This window comes from Adiantum capillus-veneris, chromosome 18, assembly GCF_014529385.1.
Source record: "Adiantum capillus-veneris isolate H3 chromosome 18, ASM1452938v2, whole genome shotgun sequence".
Taxonomy (NCBI): Eukaryota; Viridiplantae; Streptophyta; class Polypodiopsida; order Polypodiales; family Pteridaceae; genus Adiantum; species Adiantum capillus-veneris.
This window is the reverse complement of record NC_140948.1, coordinates 18,532,910-18,554,063: the sequence shown is the minus strand read 5'-3', so window position 1 is coordinate 18,554,063 and position 21,154 is coordinate 18,532,910. Positions and strand designations below refer to the sequence as shown.

Sequence of the window (21,154 nt, the reverse complement as noted above, 5' to 3'; positions counted from 1 at the left end):
GAGAGAGAGAGAGAGAGAGAGAGGTTTTAACGTCATAGGATTGTTCCTAAAAGACCTCAAACATCTATTTGATAGGTCTTGAACTCAAGACATGTTACTCAAGAGGGGACTCATATAACCAATCTACGACACTTGGGTGATACAACAGCAAAGGCATACCCACAGGCTCGACCTAATCAGAGACGCCAGCTTAGGCGCATGTCTCTTGAACAGAGACTCAGGACTGAGGAAAGGCTTGGCGTCTCTTTCATGAGCACTCCCCTCCCCCAATGATTACTTCCCCCGATGTATGGGGTCAGTATGAAACATCCTTATATATGGTGCCTGGACAAACACCCCTTCCAAATCCTCCTAAGACATGCCCATCTACAAGTACCTTCTTTACCACTAAAATGGTAAAGATGGCCATTGATAGGATGAGAATTAGGAGGGCATATAATCATGATTTTCTAGTAGCAGAGCACTTTATACATGCTAGAGATATGTTGGTGAAGGTTAGTGTAGTCCTGTTCAATTGTGTGTGTGAGTGTCTACCTGAGACTTAGAGACTGTCTATTATTGTGCCTATCTTCAAGGTAGATAATGCCACGGAGCCTAGAAATTACCGTACTCTTATGATTGGACACACATTGGCATGGTTGTATGCATTGATTCTTGAGCAGCAGTTGAGCAAATGGGTAGACAGTGAGGGTGTACGGGTTTTTGGGGTCAGCTAAACTTGGGGCGGCCGCCTATGTGTAAATCTCTTTGTAAAGCCTTATAAGGATCACTACAGTCTAATTCAAACCTCTCTTTCATTTTTCTCCATTGATGTGTTATCACATCCACCTTGTCTCTCATCTACTCTCTTCTGCTCGCCATGTCTGTGAGAGAAGCAATTCCCTTCCAGCTGCAAGCTCAACAAGTGGTATCAGAGCTTGGGCAACATTGCTTTGATTCGAAGGGCATGGAACACCTCCGAGCAACCCTAAGGTTCAAGAAACTAGGCCTCGATTATGGGTCTGTAGAGATCGGTCCTGTAGCAAAACCCCAAAAGCCAACCCTGGTGAAAGGCGACAACAGTAGCCCATCCTAGTGCTCCATAGCCAGCAACAACTACAATGGGCCTGTGAGAGTGGCTTTTGGTGCACCACATCCACGCATTCACAATTCATGTTACTGCACTAATATTATTGAAAGGCATCTTATTTGCACGCAGCCCTCGACTAATACCCGACAAAGCAAATCTTGCTTTTCGCTTTCCTTGCAACGGCCTCGGAATGGGGGGGCACTTGCCAGGTATCTGCTTGGGATCACGTATTCTTGGAAGTTGGGGCTGTTGTGGCCACCATAGCCAATTCCAAGCAACGCTCCCAAGCAGTTTGAAAAGGAGGTTCTTCATATGGGTTTTGTTCGCTTGCAGGGAAAGGACTCGTGGCAGCTTGCCTTTATGCCGCATTGGGTTCTCTTCATCAAGCCCTTGCCACAGAGTTCAACCTCCTCAATGACGGCTCCCCAAAGACTACCTGTTTTGCAGCAAAGCTGCCATTGTTTTCACCTCAGTGAGCGCAGAGCAGCTCGAACGGGATCGAGGTCAGTGATGACGACGGTGTTGACCAGCATGATAATTGTTGGAATTATCATATGAGTATTTTTTAAAAATTCTTCATGTTTCTTTGTTTAAGAGGTGATTCACACAATTGGTCAGTACTCCTACGGGTGTGTACGCATTTGGCACTTGCACAAACTTCTGGAGCCAAAGAACTATATCTTGTGTACAATCTCTATGTCTCGGAAACTAAGTTGTCATGTATGCGATTGCTAGCCACCATATGATGTAGGCTTGTATGTAATTATTGTTCAAGGACTAGACACTGCCACGCCGATATGATAATGAAGCTGTAGGTAAGACCTATCCGATGCAAAGCCCCATCCCTTGTACATCGCTCATCATGAGGTTAACGGGTGAACCAAATCCCAAGGTTAGCTAGAGTATACCAAAAACTCTAAGGTTTGGGCATAAACCAAAAACCCCACACATGATGGTAGCTCGGTAATAACACCAAGTTATGAGAAAACCTAAAACTCACAGTTTACACCAAAAACTCGTGGTTGAGAATAAACCTAAACCTTTGTGTGTCATTAAAGTGTGAGTCAAGTTCTAGGGGGTGTCGAGACAAAGATTATGCCAAATTTGGATGAAGGGAATGATTGTTGGGGTCAGCCCAACTTGGGCAGCCGCTTATGTGTAAATCTCTTTGTAAAGCCTTATAGGGCTCACTACAATCTAATTGAAACCTCTCTTTCATTTTTCTCCATTGGTGTGTTATCCCATCCACCTTCTCTCTCGTCTACTCTCTTTTGCTCGCCATGTCTATGAGAGAAGCAATTCGCTTCCTGCTGGCAAGCTAAACACGGGCAACGGGACATGCCAATTTCAGGAGAGGATTCTCCACTCTTGACAGTATTTGGACACCGAGAGAAATCATTAAGGAGGGTAGGACACATGGGAGACAAATTTATTGTAGCTTTGTGGATTTCCAAAAAGCATTTAACATGGTGCCCAAAGCGAGATTGATGTGCAGACTACAGGAGATGGGGGTGCCCAATGAGTTGATTTGGGGGATCATGGCTCTATACAAATCAGTGGTGGGACATGTACGCACCCTAGAGGGGATATATAATTTAGTGCACTCCACTATTGGAGTGAAACAAGATTGTCCACTGTCCCCTCCTCTATTTGATATGTGTGTAAATGAGGTGTGTGACTACATTAACAAAGAGGGTGACAGAGGTGCCCAGCTAGCAAGGAAATGGATTCCATTGTTGTTATATGCATATGATATTGTGTTGATATATTGACTCACCTAAGGGTATGCAACAACAATTGGATACATTACATACCTTTGCAGGATAGTGGATTGTTTGTAAACCTTGGTAAAACCAAGGTTATGGTGTTTAACACCACGCCGCAGTGGATCAAGAGATCAACACCTACATTCGCTTATGGTCAAGAGACTGTGGAGTACATAGATGCATATACTTATCTTGGGGTAGTCTTCACTAGACCAAGATTTTCTTTGAAGAGAGCAACAACAACTAGACTAACCCCGAGCGAATGCGGACTTGGGAGGATTAGAGAGGATGTGTTCGCAAGTTCAATTCTAGGAGCCCGAAACAAAACTCAAGCTCTTTGATACCTTAGTAGCTTCAGCTATGCTATATGGGGTTCAGGTTTGGGAACCCTCTGTAGGTCAGGATGGTTGGAGAGTTATGGAGAGACCCTTGATATCTATGATTTCTCGGCCAATTAGAGCCAAGGCTTCCGTGCCACATGAGATCATTAGAGTGGAGTAAGACCAAGATTTTCTTTGAAGAGAGCAACAACAACTAGACTAACCCCGAGCGAATGCGGACTTGGGAGGATTAGAGAGGATGTGTTCGCAAGCTCAATTCTAGGAGCCCGAAACAAAACTCAAGCTCTTTGATACCTTAGTAGCTCCAGCTATGCTATATGGGGTTCAGGTTTGGGAACCCTCTGTAGGTCAGGATGGTTGGAGAGTTATGGAGAGGCCCTTGATATCTATGATTTCTCGGCCAATTAGAGCCAAGGCTTCTGTGCCACATGAGATCATTAGAGTGGTGTAGCCCCCCCCCCCCCAATTGAGATAGAGGTTGCTTACTAGATCAATCTCCTTTATACACAGCTTATGGGATACCACTAGAGATAGATATGCTAGATTGACCCTTGAGTCCTCGAGACAATTAAATTTAGAGGGGGACACATCATGCTAGTATGCATAGATATCATCATGGTTCCAAATACATGGCTTTTACATGGACATCTTAGCCCTCTTCTAGTACTCCCTTGATGCACCATCACTGTCTCTCTTTTACGGGTGGAGATTACTAGATTCATTTGCCAAGACTTGACCAGTTGGACACCATGAGGACATGGATAGAACTGACACAAGAATTAGGTATGAAGATGGCTTTCTATAAAGAGCATCTTCTCCAACTCACAGGGGATGGGTTTATGATTCGACCCAACTGTATGGATATACATCTATCTCATGGGTTACAGTGTTCCATTGGTCAAATACAAACATCTTCCCACCAACTTGAGATTGAGACTGGTAGATTCAAAGGGATACTAGCAGCCAGTAGGAAATGCTGCATATGCCATACAAAGCCAGAGACGGAGATGCATTATATATGTCAATGCACAATGTACTACGATATACGGCGTCGCTTTCACTGTCTATTCAGAGACGACTTCGGACCCTTCTCTAGAGCCATGAACTATTAGGACTAGAGATGCTTTGGACTGTATCGACTTGAGTTACACAAACATAGAGACCGTTTAATAAGGAGATTTGAAGAGAGACAATCTCGAAGACAAATTACCGATTTCTTCACACCAAACACTGGACAGATAGAGGAACATCCACCATTGCAAAGCTAAGCTCATACTCACACCCACGGAACTCTCATCGATCGAGCATTGAAGCTAGGGAGATCGAGATGCACGCGACTAAGGAGAGTAGCTTCACAACATTGACAGAGACTGTAGTAGAGGATTCGAGCCATACTATCTCGACATCCGGCCGTAGCAATAAAACCAGCAAGGATATGGAGGTTGCACTTATGTTGTTGTGATTGCAGAGGCATGCCTAGACTCCCTTGATTAAGTAGAAGTTTTATTGCTGGTTTTATTTACCTACGGCCTCAGCTGCTCCCTCTCATGTCAATACTTCCTTTGCTTTTGTATGACAAGCTCCACATGCATAGAGGGAACACTTATTACTGACCTTCTATACTACATGGTTGAGCTGTTATGATTTAAAGATCTACTATTAATGTTGCTAATGATTCTGGTTGATATTTACTTTTTGATTTTTGGGAGCTCTCTTCAACATGATTTGACCTTAAAGACTAGAATCACAGGCATCTATTCAGCTGCAAGTTGCATCCCTTTAATAATGACTAATTTGTACAGATTCTACTACCTTCATCATCGACCCTCACCACAGTTTACCTAGTACTGCTGCTAATGAATTTGTCCTTTGCCTCGTCATCTCCTCAACTGAATCAAAGATGTACTAAATTCATTCCCGAGGATTGCGTCGATATCACTACTTTGTTCGGCATAATTTCCTAAACACACAGTTGGATTGAATTACAGGTCCTATTTGACTGCATGCTACATTGGTGTAAAAACAACTATTTTGTATAGTTTCTACAAATTTCATCATCCACTTTGCGTTTTTAATGCCCCTTGCTGGCAAGCTATAAACATACATAAGTTCGATGGTTTTGTTTCTACATCAATGAAGCTTTTGTAGCTTGTGATGATATTGATTTCCTATAGTTCGAGTGATTTGGGATGGATTCACCGGAAGTTTTAAGTTAATAGCACAATAACAAGTGGGAAAGGGTGTCTTATCTGGAAGGCTTATGCTTGCACACACACTAACGGGAAGTCTCAGATGCAATCTCATACACGGATGCTATGCTGACATACACCGTCACGGAAAAGCAACTGAAAAGCATCGTGCTTTGCTTTGCAACTGCTTTTCCGAAAAGCTTTCTAAGAACCCACACACACATACACTCACCCCATGAATGCGTGAGAGAGAGAAATGAAATGAAATGAAATGTTATATTAACGTCTTCGAAAGGCCATAGTGACCTATGAGACCAGAAAGTTACAAGGTGGTGGATCTGATACGAAGTCAGAGTAACAAAATAACCTAATCAACAGTACAAAACAAAGATATATATTATGGGATTCTAGATAGGTCGATGTGAGCTAAGCCGAAAAACTAAGCAAAAATGGGCGGCTAGTTGGGATAGCTGAATCACAAAAGCTCTAGCATCGGTCGTTGGCAGATCTCATCAATTTCCTCCATGGTTAGTAGTCTGACCGAGCGTCGTGCATGCCTGGCCAGCGTGCTCTGAATCTTTTCATGTAGCCTCCGTCGATGCTGTGTAGCCCTTCGTAGTCGTGGGCGCCTGGATTTCCCCAGTTCAATCGCTCGGTCAATCAATGTGCCTCTCGTGTGAGACGGGGGGAGCTCTACTGTGGGAGTGGCTCTTGCAGCTGTCCCGTGTCTGCTCTGAAGAAGTCTGTAATCCGTCTTTGAGACTGGTTAGCCTCACCATTCATCAGGCTCTCTCTGTGTCTGCGCAGCTCGAGCAAGAACAAACCTAGGCATCTTTGATCTTCGTATCTCATTACTCTTGAAAGTGGTCCAAAACCCTCTCTGAACAAGCAATGGAAGCGGCCTCGTATCTCGTAGTAGACGGGGCAGCGGCATGTATAATGCAGCTCTGTCTCAGGTTCCATGTCACACAAGGGGCATGTCCTGGCCTCTACTGGTACTCCGCTATATCTCCCGGTTTCAATCCGCAGCTGGTGAGACGATGTGCGTAACTGGCCAATAGCACACCGTACCCCATGAGACAGGTGGGTATCCATGTATCTGGGTCTCATCACAAAACCATCTTCCGTAAGCTGGAGAAGGTGGTCTCTGTAGCAAGCCATCTTCGTGCCCAGTTCTTGTGCTGGTTGTATCCATGTCCTCCTGGTGTCTAGCTGGGTCAGGTCTTGGCGGATGAGCTTGGTGATTTCCGACTGTGTAAGAATGAGAGATGGTGCGTCCAATGAGTCCTGGAATGGTAGCAGCCTGTCTATGCTGAACCCATGCGCCTGAAACCATGATGTTCCGATGTGCGGTTTATGAAGGAGACGGATCTGGTGAGCGCCTCTACCACTAGTGGGGGGGCCGCCAGCTCTGCTCGGATAATGGCCCGTGCTACTGATGCCTTGGCTCTAATGAGCCGCGAGATCATAGAGACGAGAGGCTTCTCCATGTTCCCCCATCCGTCTGTGCGACCCGGCCTCCCGTGGTGATCCAATGAAGGTCCCCATATCACAGCCCCATAGAGCAATGCTGAGGCCACAAAGGTGTCAAAGAGCCAGCGCTTCGTGCCGGGGTTCCTGAAACTGAACCTGTGAACACATCCTCTCCAATCTACCCAATGCTGCGTGGGCTCTAGTCAGTCTGGTCTCTGCTGCTCTTCTGAGTGAGAATGTGGGTCCAGTAAAAACCACTCCAAGGTAAGTGTAAGCGTCTGTGTACTCCACAATCTCCTGGCCGTATGTGAATGTAGGTGCCGATCTCCTGATCCATTGTGGGGTGGTATTAAACACCATAACCTTGGTTTTACCAAGGTTGACAGACAAACCACTTTCGTGGGCAAACGTATGCAAAGCATCCAATTGACATTGCATTCCCTCTGGGGATTCGGAGATATAACAGAAGTGGAATCCATGTCCCTGCCAACTGTGCACCTTTATCCCCGTCCCTGTCAATGTAGTCAGAAACCTCATCCACATACATACCGAAAAGAGTAGGAGAGAGCGGGCAACCCTGCTTCACCCCAATAGTGGAGTGAACCGGTATTGAGAGTCCCTCCGGGGTGCGTACATGCCCTACTACTGATCTGTATAATGCCATGATCCCCCAAATGAGCTCTGTGGGTACTCCCATTTCCTGTAATCTGTGCATCAATCTAGCTCTGGGTACCGTGCCGAAAGCTTTGCGGAAGTCCACAAAGCTACAATAGATCCGTCTCCCATGAGATCTTCCTTCCTCGATGATGGCCCTGAGTGTTAGGATATGGTCAAGAGTAGAGAAGCCTCTCCTGAATCCTGCCTGCCCAGTTGCACGCATTCCTTCCCTCTCTGCCCATCTACTCAGCTGTTGCTCAGGAATGGATGCATACAACCGTGCCACTGTGTGCCTGATCATAATAGTGCGATAATTCCCAGGCTCCATGGGGTCTCCTGATTTGAAGATAGGTACAATCGTAGATAGGCTCCAAGTGTCCGGTAAGCCCTCAAACATGGCACGGTTAAACATAACTGCTAGAAGCTCTGCGAGTAGGTCTTTGGCATGCATGAAATGCTCCGCTACTAGGCCCTCATGATCATATGCTCTCCCAATCTTCATCCTGTCAATAGCTTTCTTCACCATCTCAGCGGTGAAAAAGACACATGTATGTGGGCATGGGTCGGGGGGTTGGGGAGGGGCGGCTGTTCAGGTACTGTGTACAGAGATGATGCGTACTGACCCCAGGTCTCTGTGGAGGAAATAGCAGGGGGGGGGGGGGACTGCTCATGAAAGAGCCGCCACGCCTCACGCGAGTCTTGACTCATGAATAGCTGATAGAGATCCTGCTCGAGTCGGGCCAAAAAAGCCCTCTTCTTCCGCCGCACCAGGCGTCGAAAGTCCATCTGTGACTGTCTGTGAGTGACGTCCCCCAACAGCACCTCCCTCTGAAGTTTGGCTCTAGTCTGGCGGCACTCCTCATCATACCAGCTGTTCTGAGGCCTGCTCCCAGATCGACGGCTCTGCTCAGGCTGGGTGTGTGAGTATGCTTCTGCTGCTGCCTCATGTAATGTCTGTGTCAGTATAGTAGTTAGCTCCTCCAGAGGTCGCCCCGGGTCCTCAGTGCATAGGCGTCTAAGATTCCGTCCATGTATACAGAGTCCGTCTCCCTTGTGAATGTGTAGCGAGTAGGGGCTGCTACTCGTGGCCTGTGCTACACTGAATTGGAAAGAGATAGTCATTGACACCAGAGCATGATCCACTGCCACCCTAACCGGTCTGGGCCCAACTGTGAGATCCAGGATACTAGAGATGAGATTCGGTTGTGCCATGACATAGTCCACCGTGTTGGCTCCATGTCTGTGTGGGAAGCATGTGAAACCTCCCGCAGCCGGGAATCTTTGTAGGCCGTTCAAGATGGTCAATCCATGTGCAGTGCCCATGTCTATCAGGTGTCGCCCATACTCGGTATATTCCATATCGTGTGATAGTCTGGAAAGGCCCGTATCTGCCACATCTAGAAGTATCATAGAACACTACCTGGTGATGGGCAGTCCTAGCATTGAAGTCCTCGAGGATGATAATGTCACCGTCCCTAGAGAACTCCCATATGTCATCATCCAAAATAGAGAAAGGGGATTGTCCCCTAGGTGGTGCATAAACTGATGTACTCGGGGGAAAGTAACAAATAGCTAGATAGAGGTATTTGCCTGTCTCTGCTTTCAGTCTCACCCACATGTACCTGGCCTGCTTGTCCCTACGGGCTATATGTATCAGCGGCTGCAGATCCTCTCTAAATACCACTACCACTCCTCCCGAGCCCTGCCCTCTGTGCTCTGAGCGTGTCTCTTGTCTGTAGGCTGTCTCCCACCTATATCCACTGATGTGAGGCATGGATTGCCCCAGGGCCTGGTGTGTCTCAGAGTAGAAGATGATGTCTCTTCCAGTAAAGCTATCCTCAAAAGCACCCACATCAAGACGCATAGATCCATTGCAATTCCAAGCAGCTACTTTGAGTGTGGTCCCATAAGTCTCGCACCGTCATGTGGAGCGTCGCTCCAGTATTACTACTTTTCCGTCTCGGTAGAAAGCAATCTTGCCTTTCCCCCTTGCCGCTCTAATCTCCGGCATTACTTCCTGCATATGGGCGATCTGCGAGAGGGTGAGATCGTCCCCAAGAAAGATGCCAGTCTCCTTAAGAGTTGGTCTTTTCTTCAAGAAAGACTTCTTTGCTTCCATGGAGGGAAAACGGAGGATGAGTGCTCTTTCTTTTGAGGTTTCTCCACTGCCTCCATTTTTCTTTATGTTGCCCACCCTCCATGCCCTTGTGTGTGTTGGCTCATGAATCCCCATCAAGGCTATGAGTTCTTTTACTTCTTCGTCCACATTGCCTTTGTCTTTAAGACCGCAAATTCTCACATGTAAAGCGCGCACCCTTCTCCTCTGCTCCTCCTCTAGTGTCTAGTTAATGATGTTGTTGGGTGTGGACATGGGCGTTATCTCCTTGTCTTTCCCTTTCTTGGCCACCTTGATCAATTTCTCGGCTTCGTCCGCCTTTTGTTGGGTTTTGGTAAGAACATCCACCCAAGAAGTCGTCATTTCTTTGTGATGTTCTTCTCCCTCTTTGATGGCCCGTACTTGTTCCTTGATCGTGTTGATTTCTTCAATTACTGAGGGTTGCAGTTCGCCCTCTTCCAGTGTGTTTCTTGATCGGGCTTCGACGAGTTCTTTCTTGAGTGACGCGATCTCTTCCTCTTGGGTCGTCACTCGATCTTCTAGCGTGCTTATCTTGCTCTCTTGGATCAGCACACGTCCTTCGAGAATATTTATTGTGTCCCAGAGATGGCGGTTCAACTTGGTGATGGTCTCCGTCATTTCCTCTTTGCATTTTCGAATGGCATCCTCTAAGGGGTCGGCTTTATCGTTTGTCTTCCTCATGCTTGATCGCTGTCCGCAAGAAGGGGGGGGGGGGGGGGGGGGGGGGGGGGGGGGGGGGGGGGGGGGGGGGGGGGGGGGGGGTTAGATCCACGTATGCACCCACACTAGCAACGGTCTCGGCGAGTGGTAGAGCAGAGGCGGTATGGCCCGGGGGTGAAAACGTTAGTTACGAGAGAGAGAGAGAGAGAGAGAGAGAGAGAGAGAGAGAGAGAGAGAGAGAGAGAGAGAGAGAGAGGGGGGGGGGGGGGGGGGGAGGGGGGGGGGGAATAAGTATGAGTGGGGGGAACGGGGGCGCAAATAAAAAAAATTTGACGTCCTACGCGTGAAAGAAAAAAAGGGAGGTGCGGGGGAGGAAATACATGCTACGCGTAGGAAAGGGGGGGGGGGAGACATTCTACGTGTAGAGGTTGGGGGGCTAGGGCAGCGCAGCAGGGGTGCAGGACGACGGGCGCGCGGGGCAGAGGCGGGGGTGCAGGGCGGCGGGCGCGAGGGCAAAGGCGGGGGGGGGGGGGGGGGGGGGCGGGGGGGGCGCAAGCAGCGAGCAGCACAGAGAGAGGCTCAGCAGCGCGCGGGGCTGCAGTCGGGCACAGTGGCGCGCGGGCAGGGGCAGGGGCAGGGGCGTGGGGCAGCGAGCAGGGCGAGGGGGCAGCGAGCGAGCAGGGCCAGCGGGGGGCAGAGAGAGAGAGAGAGAGAGAGAGAGAGAGAGAGAGAGAGAGAGAGAGAAGAACAAGAAGAAGAAGAAGAGAATTTTAACATCGTAGGAATCTATCCCGAGAGAGAGAGAAATGAAATGAAATGATATATTAACGTCTACAAAAGGCCAAAATGACCTATGAGACCAACTGATTACAATGATGAGTCTAGTACCAAGTCTGGGTACAAACAAAGAAACTGATAGGAGTGCTACCGACTCCTATGGGTGGCTGGTAGGCTGATCAATGGTATCATGCCATAAAGGTACAAAGTGGGGATAAGTGTCACCATGATACAATATAGCAGTAGCATGAAGCCTATCCAGATAGACACTCTGGGTGTCGTGCTAGAATCCTGTGGATCCTCTGCCGCAATCTCCGTCGGTGCTGCGTGGCTCCCCTCCTCAGTCGCGGTCGTCTCGATCAATGAGAGTACCGCTGGTGTGTGTATGGGTGGGAACCGAGCTCTGTGATGGTGGTGTCCCCTCTGCCTCTGTGGTACTCAGGCTGAAGAAATCTGGGATGCGTCTCTGAGACTGTCTCTGTCTTTGCCCACTCAATAGAGTGTCTCTATGTCTCTGTATCTCAAGTAGGAATAATCCGAGACATCTTTGATCATGATATCTCATGACTCTATCTAACGAGTCAAAACCATCTCTGAATAAACAATGTGAGAGAGAGAGAGAGAGAGAGAGAGAGAGAGAGAGAGAGAGAGAGCACATTTCTTGAATAATAAATAACAATGTGTCCATGTTGAACATTAAATGTCATAAGAGCTCAATGCAGCTACTACCGACCCTGTAGTCGGGAAGGTGGAGCTCACATCTGGAAGGCTTTGCCAAGCATTAGTCAGCTTGATGGAAGGGTATAACCACTTGCTAATTGCTTCAGTGAAAAGGCTCACATTTGGAGACAAAATTGCCTCCCAGTCCACCTGAGGTGAAACAAATTTCTCTTTAGTTGTAATTGTTGTATGTGGTGAAATAATTTCTCTGTTTGTGCAGCAATTATACAAACCTGCACACCCTCTGGAATACTGGCGGTTATCTCCATACCCACAGCAAGAAACAGGCCCAAAAGTGTTATGTACCCAACTGCAGCCGTTCCCCGTGCAAGAGGCATAAAGTTGTACCTGAACACACAGGAAGAAGCCAGTAGCAAACTTCACTTCCTTTTAACAGTTTACAAAAGCATTGGCAACTTCTTAGCACATGAGACCAAAGACTTGACACTCCCCTACAAGCCAGATGAAAGCATGAAGTGGCATAGCTCTTTCCCAGTGTTTCCATACGGCAATCCCATAAAAAGTATGGAGGTATGATTGGAGTAAGTTCAACCTTTGAAATTGAAACATACGTGACCCTAATTTTGTTTGGAAAAACACAAGCGATTATACATGGTAAGCACTTTCAGTTCCATAAAAATATGGAGCTTTCATATCTTACTTTAGTCTTGAAACTACTAGAGAAATTCAATAATCATTACTGCCCCATCAACCTCACTAAATTGAATTTTGTAGCCAATTTTGGCTGCATAGGCCCTCCCAGTGCATTGTTCCCATAAAGCATGCTGCAATGGTGGCCTATTAGCACTGGGAAGGCCAGATGGTCATCACATCCTTGTGGAGGTCATTGCTTTGCAGGGTACAACCTTGTATAGTAGGGGACCATATGCTGCAAGGTCATCATGTGCTTGTAGAGGTCAGCACGTCAGAGGGGCTGATAATATACACCTTGGCATAGTAGGGTACCAAAAGTGGCAAAAAACCTGATGCTGTGTATCTAGCAGTCAATCTTAACAAGGTGATAAACAGTTACGGCATCAACATATATGAGAAACCCTCTTAGAGAGGAAAACGAAGCAAAGAGGACCAAGTGCAGGTGTAGAAGATGGAAGTAAAATACAATAATGAACAAACAATATGCTACTATGTGTATCATAACTACTAAGGATAGAAATGTTCAAGATATCCTATTTGTGAAAAGAATTAAATACTGTAAGTTCAATATACAGAACCCATGTGTCCAAGGTCCATCTTTGAGGACATTCTATTACAGCCTAATGATGTTAGGACCTATGCCTTGGCACACCATGTAGCCAGCCGCGTGGGAAGCCTTTATCCACTCGTGATCCCCATCAGGACAATGGCCAGATAGCATAACAAAAGAGTTTTGCCATAGGATTCCTAGTTCACATCTTTTTATTACCAAGACGCTAACTCCATATCAGACGTGCATAAACTTAACAACCATGTATAATTATGCGCTTGATCTACTTTTCACATACACCTAGTGAACATTCTGAACTATCTTCTAAGCAATGTCAGTCATGCCTCCCCTCGCACAAGTACGATATTTATGAGACAATTTGTGATGAAAATTACCAGTAATATGTCAACTTCAATATGCAGTTCTGAACTTTCCCAAGTAGCTTTGCATCTGTTGAACCAGACGCCTCCCAGCAAAATGTATCGCAAAGGTTCTGCAGAGATAGATAAGACATTTCAACCTCAAAATAATGTACAAACTTCACAATAATGCGCGGAGCGTAATTGTTATTCTTATTTGTACCTCCCATGCAGCTGACAATTCATGATCAAAGTCGGCCCAACGTGGAGGCGTGCCAGGGGTTCTTATCGAGAAGTCAAAACCATTTTCACCCCTGACAAGGCCAAATATAAACATGTAAGCGAACACCCGCTGAAGAGCTATGTAGGCAGCAACATAACAAGCTACAATACATTTTCTGCAGGGTGAGCCGTGTGCCATCCAAAACTTTCCTGCATTGTCAAGATTGTTATCTCACAATCTCTGGTGAATGTGAACATCATTGTTGAAAATCGGCATTTAACACTTACCCTCCTGAGGCGACACTGTGACAAGGAGTTACCACCCAGAAGTCTTCACCAATAACTTCATACATCTGATTACATGATTCTGCAGCTTCAATCTGAGAAGCGAAAAAGGTTTTGCAACAATTCAAGTGCTCATAAGAGGACAATAAAGATCAAAGACTTGCTGTTCCTCACAACTTTCTCTGGTGAAAATAGCATAACACATAATGAGATGCCAAAAAAATGGGACGCTCAATCCATGTCATCCACGACAGACACCATATATTTATGTATGTGTTCACATGGCTGTTAAGTGTGTTCATGCAAGTCAGACCCCACAAAGTAAGAAGCACTCACAGCTTGTAACTGCAATTTTGAAAGTAGAACTGGACCATTTGAGGCGTCATACACACACCTTTTGCTTATTATCATGTCCTTTAAAATAGCAAATGCCCTTACATAATACCAAGCAATTGATGATAAGCACAACCATACTAAAGCGACTTGAAGTAAAGAACACTCTTCAGGGAAAATTGCTTTCAAAGTTGAATCCTACCGAGGGAAGTTCGGATAATATCGTACAACTCGCGCTTGGCCCAGCACCATGGGAGTATGTGATCCAAACCCAGCTTTGAATTCCTTTTCACTGCACAGCTAAGATTTACTAACTGTGCCGAGGGCTAGGTACACTAGAACGTCAACTTTTGGGCCTACCTTAATTTATCGACCCAAACAACTGGATCACAAGGTTCAGATATCTGCCTCCATTTGACAGCAATTGAGTAAACGTCGTGCCAATTTAAGATGAGCCTCCCAGAAGTGGACTTATCCTCATAGCAACCACAGAACCCATCTCCATTACTACTACTGCTGCTACAAACTCCTCCACGATTACTGCTGCTACAAACTCCTCCACGATTGTGACTAATAACCCCTACAGAGTCCCTTCTTCTGGCCCTTTTTCCAGATTTAACACCACTGGGCTTTTCCTGAGCAGCCAAAGGATCTCTCATGGCTTTCCATGTATTGAGCACCTTCTGTGCAATTTCAAGAGCAGCTAATCCTGCCATGCGATGCTGCAGCCAACCAGGGTAATCCTTCAATTTACAGAAAACCTGTACAGGAACATCAATATTGTATTACAGGGAGAATACCTGACGCCTGTTTCTTGGAAAACCCTGGCAGTTGTACTGCATTCTAACTCCTATCTGGTCAGCAGCCTCTAAAAGAGACCTTTTAGCTCTTGATATGACAAAATCCTGCCCTCTAACACGTCCACTTCTCAATGATTCCTTTACGGGTGGCTGGCAGCAATATGGGAATATCTCTGATGAAGGACGTACTCTCTTGCACCATGCTTCCTGAAACGTGAACAACCAATGTGATATATTTGTGTGACAGTTTCATAATCAACAGGGTTTCTCAGTTGTATCACCTTCAACAATGGGTGGAGATCTTGGTCAATGTCAAAACAGCTGAATGGATAGTTGGCTCTGGATGCTGTGTATAGCGCAATAACGCGCTACAAAGAAGGTGATTCAATCAGGAAACTTCAGCTAAACAGCTCTTCCTCAATACACATTTTTGGCATACCTGATAAAAAGCCAAGTATTGCAGTACACACTTCTCAATACTGTCAACCTCCATGTCCAAAACTCCTTCATAATCCTTCACCTGTATAATCGACCAGAATATTGTAACTTAAATTTCAATATAAAGAAAAAGAAGCTTAAGTCATTGCTAGGAGCATTCCACACATACAGCATCTGCATACTCTCCAAGTGCATGCCGACAAGATCCTCGCAAATATTTGCATTCCATATTATCAGAATCTATCTGCAAGCCTGATGTCAGTTCCTTGACAGAACCCCTGCCACATAAGCGAACAATTGTGAAGTCAAGAAATAACGACTAGACAGACACATCCTAATTGCAAACATTCACCCACAGAATCTTGTTTCATAGATCTCTGATAACCTTCTACTAAACTAGCTTTTCAACCTTGGCTATATGCATACAAATTGCAACACTGATGCTATAACCCTGTCTTCCTTGTAGAAAGTCTAGGTTGCACTCCCAACATAAATAAGTAAGAGTGCGCTGAGTCTGAAAGCTTGCTTTAAGTGTCATCTAAACCTCCAAGACTCGTTTCCCATACAGCTGAGACACTCATATTAAACTAGATAATTTGGACCATCATCTTTATCAAATAAGGGTCTACATTAGAGAAAAACGAGTAGAAAAACTTACATCAGAGAGTACTATAACATACCTGTGATCTCCAAGTCCTTGTCGCAATGAGCCTAGTAATCGATATGCATTTACGTATCTACAAGGTGAACCACCAAGCGCATTATGAAAATGACCACACTTTGAGCTGTATGTACTTGGTGAACTGAGCTTACTTATCATCTATGAGGAGAGCCTTCTGCAGACACTCCAATGCTTTATCAGTCTTCCCAAGCTCTGAGAAAGTCTACAAACAAAGCATGCAAAGGACACTTGGCGCACTTTTTTTATCAAGGCTCAAGTCACAACCAGAAAGTACTAGACATACCCAAAACAGGAAAATGTAATGCCAAACAGCTAAAACTTAAAACCTGAGCTAGTTGAGTCCACCCTTCCTTAAAATCTGGGTCTATCTCCACTGCCTTGTAATGGGCATCGATTCCTTCTGTATGATAACCAGTCGCAAGAAGAGCAGGTCCCTTCAAAAACAAGCGTCAGTTAGGTTTGAGTCAGTGGGGAAGACAAAAATAGCTTCAGCAGTTAAGTCTCACCAAATAGTTATAGGCAAGTTTGTTGGAGGCATCCACTGCTACACACTCCTGCAGATCGTTTACAGCAGCTTCATAGTCTTTAGATCTGTAGAGCAGAGTACCTGCATTGCACCATTGGAGATGGTTCAAAGTGGAAGTTACACAGACCTTGAAGATCTTTCCTAATAGATATTACGAGTCACCATGGCACCTCTTTCATGAAGAACGTCTGGAGACTTTGGTTCAAACTCTAGAGCCTTCGAAAGATCTGAAATAGCCTGCCACAAGATAATAGATCGATATATTGTCAATAATACTGATGAATGTGCAGATGTCTTTCCTTGCTTCTGAGAGATATATAGGAAACTACTGGTGCTACTCAGTCAGGAAATCCAACTACATATCGGTCACAAAATTGCAAGATGCTTTTAGCATACATGTACCTCCATAACATCAGAAAAGGTCTGACTTGTACAAAACAAACAATCATGAGAAAGAGAAAAGAAAGAAGATTCCAATAGATAGCGCAGAAGAGTGTTTGACCCTCTTCAAGATTAATCTGGACATATTTGGCCCACATTTGGGCCTAATAAAACTGCACAACAGACGTACAAGTTCAAGAAACAGAATACTTAACATCATTTTCTACGAGTAAGATTAAGCATTTTGAGACTTACATTTCACCAAGTCTATTATGCTCTCTAGTGTGGCCAGAAATGTATGATCATGATCAAGTAGACAAGGATAAGTGACAAGCTAAGCTAGATCTGATAGTGGTTCAGATCTTCATATATCAGATGGTCAGATTAAGCAGAATCAGAAAAGACAGATCTCAAACTACTGATACATAATCAGAGACATGGAGTACCAGAATACTGAAATAGCAACCTCGATAAATACAAGGAAAACCCAGATTCACCTATGAAGGGTAGTGCAAATCTTAAAGAAAGGACAGGAAAATTATCAATCGCAAGATATTATGATTTTCAGCTCCATCCTGCCTAGTGTTTAGCCCCAGTAACATGATTGAAACCCAATATCAGGAGTAGATCTAGATATCATGACACCCCCAAGTTTCATGCGCACACGCATGCATGAGCGCACATATGAGCATACATTCATTTACATCTCTGCATACTAGGTTTTTTCATGGCTCCGAAGATAGACAGTAGACTCACTGAAGCTTGACGTTCACAACAACATTGCCACTAACATTGTCAGTGTCCTTCAATCATTTCAGGACCACACCCCCACCCAACTGCCCTCAAGTCTCACACACCCCACATTCACTAATAGAGACCCATGCCACCCCCACCTCCATACTTACCCTCAATAGATTGCTTGCCCTCTCTTCTCTTACCAGTGATGGACGAAATGAAGAGTCCTCCCGGCAGAAAACTGTTGTATCTGCTGTATTGAAAGATTACAGGTTGCCAAGAATCCCATGGCCATGCCACAAAATGTCACAGAAATAGCAGATTCTCGACAGAGAAAACAGCATCTGAACCTGACAATGAATGCACAATACTCCAAAAGGCAACAAGCGACTATGCCCAAAAAGCCAAAATGGCTTACCAAAGTGAGGTTGAATGAAACGATAAAACCTCTAGAACATGACCAACACCAAAGCGCTACAGAGGTGAAAAGGGGAAGGGGAGAGAGGAAGAGAGGAGGGGGGGGGGGGGGGGGGGTAACGGGACAGGTACCACTTGCCAACAAAAAAGGAGCAGATTGAACAACTTTAAGCACTTCAAATAACAACTAAACTAAAAGAGATGCACGACACATGAGACGGGGAGTGACAGAGTTCCATCTCGAGGGAGCACTGGCCCCAAACCCTCGCGCCCCTTTCGGTATTTCTTTATATTGCTTCAACAAGGTACAACTCCCATGGCTCTGCTCTGCATCTCCTGCGGGTAGATTGCCACAGTGAGAGCCCATGGGTCTCATTTAAAGGCCCTAGGCCCAAAAGCAGCTTACATGAAAAGCATTCAAGTTCTAAAAGCTTATGGACTCCCCAAGAGTTGCCAGCAAATTTAAACGCAAAAATCCATACACCTGCCACATCATCACTAGTCAGTGTGTTTTGTGGAAATATGTACAGTGCCACGTGGCAGTCAACGCAAAACACGGAGCGTCCGTACAACTGCCACGTCATCAGTTTTTACGCCAGAGATTGAGTGTGTGAGTGTTGGTCCTGCTTTATTGAAGTATCTTGTGTCACTAGGGCCCCATCGGACGAGGTCCCATAAGTTGGTAAGAATTCTTCTTCTGCTGCTTCTTCTTAGGGTTTAGGCCCCTCGGCCGGGATCTTCAAGATGGCTCGGATCTTCAGTGGCTTGACAAGTCAGCATTTTCTGACATCCCCCCTTCTTGAAAGAGAGAAATCGTCCGCGGTTATGCAAAACAACTAAAGTTAGCTCAAAAATTTCCGAGGGTCGTTCTGAGGGACATTCCGAGGAGTTTTCTCATTCCAAATCAGAGCTCTTGATATGCTGGGTCGTTGGCTTCCCAGAAAAATCTCATCCAATGAGGAGTATATTCTCATTCCACATCGGAGCTCTTGATTATCTGGCGTAGCAAAATTAGCCATAACAACTAGACCGCGTTGATCTCTAACGGGTGTCTTGATGCACTAAGATTACATATCCAGGTAATCTCACCCAATTAGGAATTGTCACAAATTGCTGACGTGTCAAGTCACTGAAAAAAGGCGCCAACCTTCAGATTCCGGCCGAGGGGCCTAAACCCTAAAAGAAAGTAACAGACGAAGTAAAACTAAGTTCCACCAACTTTTGGGACCCCATCTGATGGGACCTAGAGGACATAAAGGCATTAAAATAAAGCTGGACCCACACACACACATACACACACAAAGAATAGCGTAGAAATCGATGACCTGACAGCCTGTGCAGATCTCCGAATTTCGCATTGCCTGATGACATGGCAACCTGTACGGATTTCGCTCACGTGGCAGCCTGTACGTATTTCCGCTTTTTGTGCTGGCTTGCTGACGTGGCAGCCTGTACGGATTTCCGTGATTTATGTTGGCAGCTTTTGAGCTTTTGAACTATATTCAATAGAATGTGAGACCCTCCTCCAGCTAGTCAAGTGCTCCAATGGGCGAGCCTCTCTTTGTGCTATCAGAATGTGTCGCCCCAAACGCGTTGTTGGGGTATAAAGCCCAATGTGGTCACCCAGGTAAGTGGGCGGGCCGCCAGGTATGTACACATATTCTTTTGTAAAAACCTAATAAGAACTCACTATGCTCTACACATTATAGTAGAACGAGATCACCATATCGTCGTGCTCTTCTTCTCGCACTCTCCCTCGCGTCGCACTTCCGCTCGTACTCCTTCAACTGGTATCAGAGCTCAGATCGAGGCTCGGGGCAGCACTGCAGGAGGCTAGAGTCACCAACTCAGATTGGAGTGAAATTTGACAGGCGAAGACACGGCCCCAAATCTCGTGGGTGAGCCCAAAGGGCTCGATGTTGTCAGAATTTCATTCTGAGGTCATCCTGGCCACCGTTCGGCTTTGACAAAGGTCTCCGCAGGCCATTTTCGACTACGTGGTCTCGACGGGTGCAGATCCGACTCTGTAAATTTGGGGTTTTTGGCCTACGATTGCAGGTGCTGAGGATATCGACACTCCCAGAGTGTTAATTTGTGGCTGTCTACACATCGAAGGACGGCTCACAGTTCTTGGAGGCGTGTCACATACAACACGGACGCATCTACACACAGACTGTAGGCGACATCCACTAGTTCATCAGGTAGCTTGTGTTTGCTGCTTGATATTCCAGATTTCATCGTGACATTGCAGGTACTTCCACATGGGATGTATTGTCAGAGATGATGTATGTCTGTTGAGGGTTTGCTGGTTGTGAGTCACGCAGCAAACAACCGCCGCAGCGGTTACAACATAGAGTGGGAAATTTGTGGATGTATGACTTTGTGGGAAGTCTATGTACTGTCAGATTTACTGCAGCCTTTGTTGAGGGTCGAGTGAGGTTTTATTGACCTGGGGGATTCTTGAATGTTGAGATCCTTTCGGTGATACAGGTCTTGGAGCGATCCCTCGAGCACCCTTAGATAGGCAGCTAGGATGTATTGACTGTGAGTTAGACAGTTGGGATTGCATCTTTGCTTTACTGCCGTTGAGGCATTGTCGCAGTCTATGCTTATAGGACAGTGAGAGACAGTACAGGTACAAGACAAGTTTATCCGCAGCTTACAGTGTCAGAGAGACAGTGTTTTTTGAGCTGTTTTTTGGTCTGTTTTTAGTACACCAGAGCCATTTTACAAAGGAGACTCTGCCAAAATTTCTGCAGAATCTGAAGCTTTCTTGGTTCATTTGACAGGTTGATATTGGTTAAGAGGTCAGTTTACAGGGGAAACTCTGCCGAATTTTTCCCAGAAAAGCAAACTACTGTGAAGCGTAACTATGGCTGGATCACAGGACACTGCTCTTTACAATATCAAGAAGCTGGATGGAATCAATTTCCCATTGTGGAAGAAGCAGATTTGGCACGTGTTGGTACAAAAGAAGCAGATA

General features: G+C 45.8%; 1 protein-coding gene across 2 annotated transcripts in view; it reads right to left on the bottom strand.

Moving 5' to 3' along the window:
- Window positions 1-11,095: 11,095 nt before the first annotated feature.
- SRFR1 (Tetratricopeptide repeat (TPR)-like superfamily protein) overlaps window positions 11,096-21,154 on the bottom strand; it is a 122,393-nt gene continuing 112,334 nt past the window's right edge. The window contains exons 7-24 of one of the 2 annotated variants that reach the window (XM_086488382.1): window positions 16,809-16,875; window positions 16,619-16,719; window positions 16,439-16,546; window positions 16,244-16,314; window positions 16,111-16,167; window positions 15,600-15,708; window positions 15,432-15,512; window positions 15,274-15,360; window positions 14,993-15,199; window positions 14,553-14,914; window positions 14,395-14,484; window positions 14,196-14,292; window positions 13,863-13,927; window positions 13,746-13,784; window positions 13,576-13,666; window positions 13,389-13,486; window positions 12,023-12,137; window positions 11,096-11,939 (exon numbers count right to left, since the gene is read on the bottom strand). In XM_086488382.1, coding sequence (XP_086344508.1) covers window positions 11,766-11,939; window positions 12,023-12,137; window positions 13,389-13,486; window positions 13,576-13,666; window positions 13,746-13,784; window positions 13,863-13,927; window positions 14,196-14,292; window positions 14,395-14,484; window positions 14,553-14,914; window positions 14,993-15,199; window positions 15,274-15,360; window positions 15,432-15,512; window positions 15,600-15,708; window positions 16,111-16,167; window positions 16,244-16,314; window positions 16,439-16,546; window positions 16,619-16,719; window positions 16,809-16,875 — 2,019 coding nt within the window. In that variant the 3' untranslated portion in view covers window positions 11,096-11,765. Of the gene's footprint in view, window positions 11,940-12,022; window positions 12,138-13,388; window positions 13,487-13,575; window positions 13,667-13,745; window positions 13,785-13,862; window positions 13,955-14,195; window positions 14,293-14,394; window positions 14,485-14,552; window positions 14,915-14,992; window positions 15,200-15,273; window positions 15,361-15,431; window positions 15,513-15,599; window positions 15,709-16,110; window positions 16,168-16,243; window positions 16,315-16,438; window positions 16,547-16,618; window positions 16,720-16,808; window positions 16,876-21,154 lie in introns of both variants that reach the window. The other variant, XM_086488380.1, reaches the window with a different exon arrangement.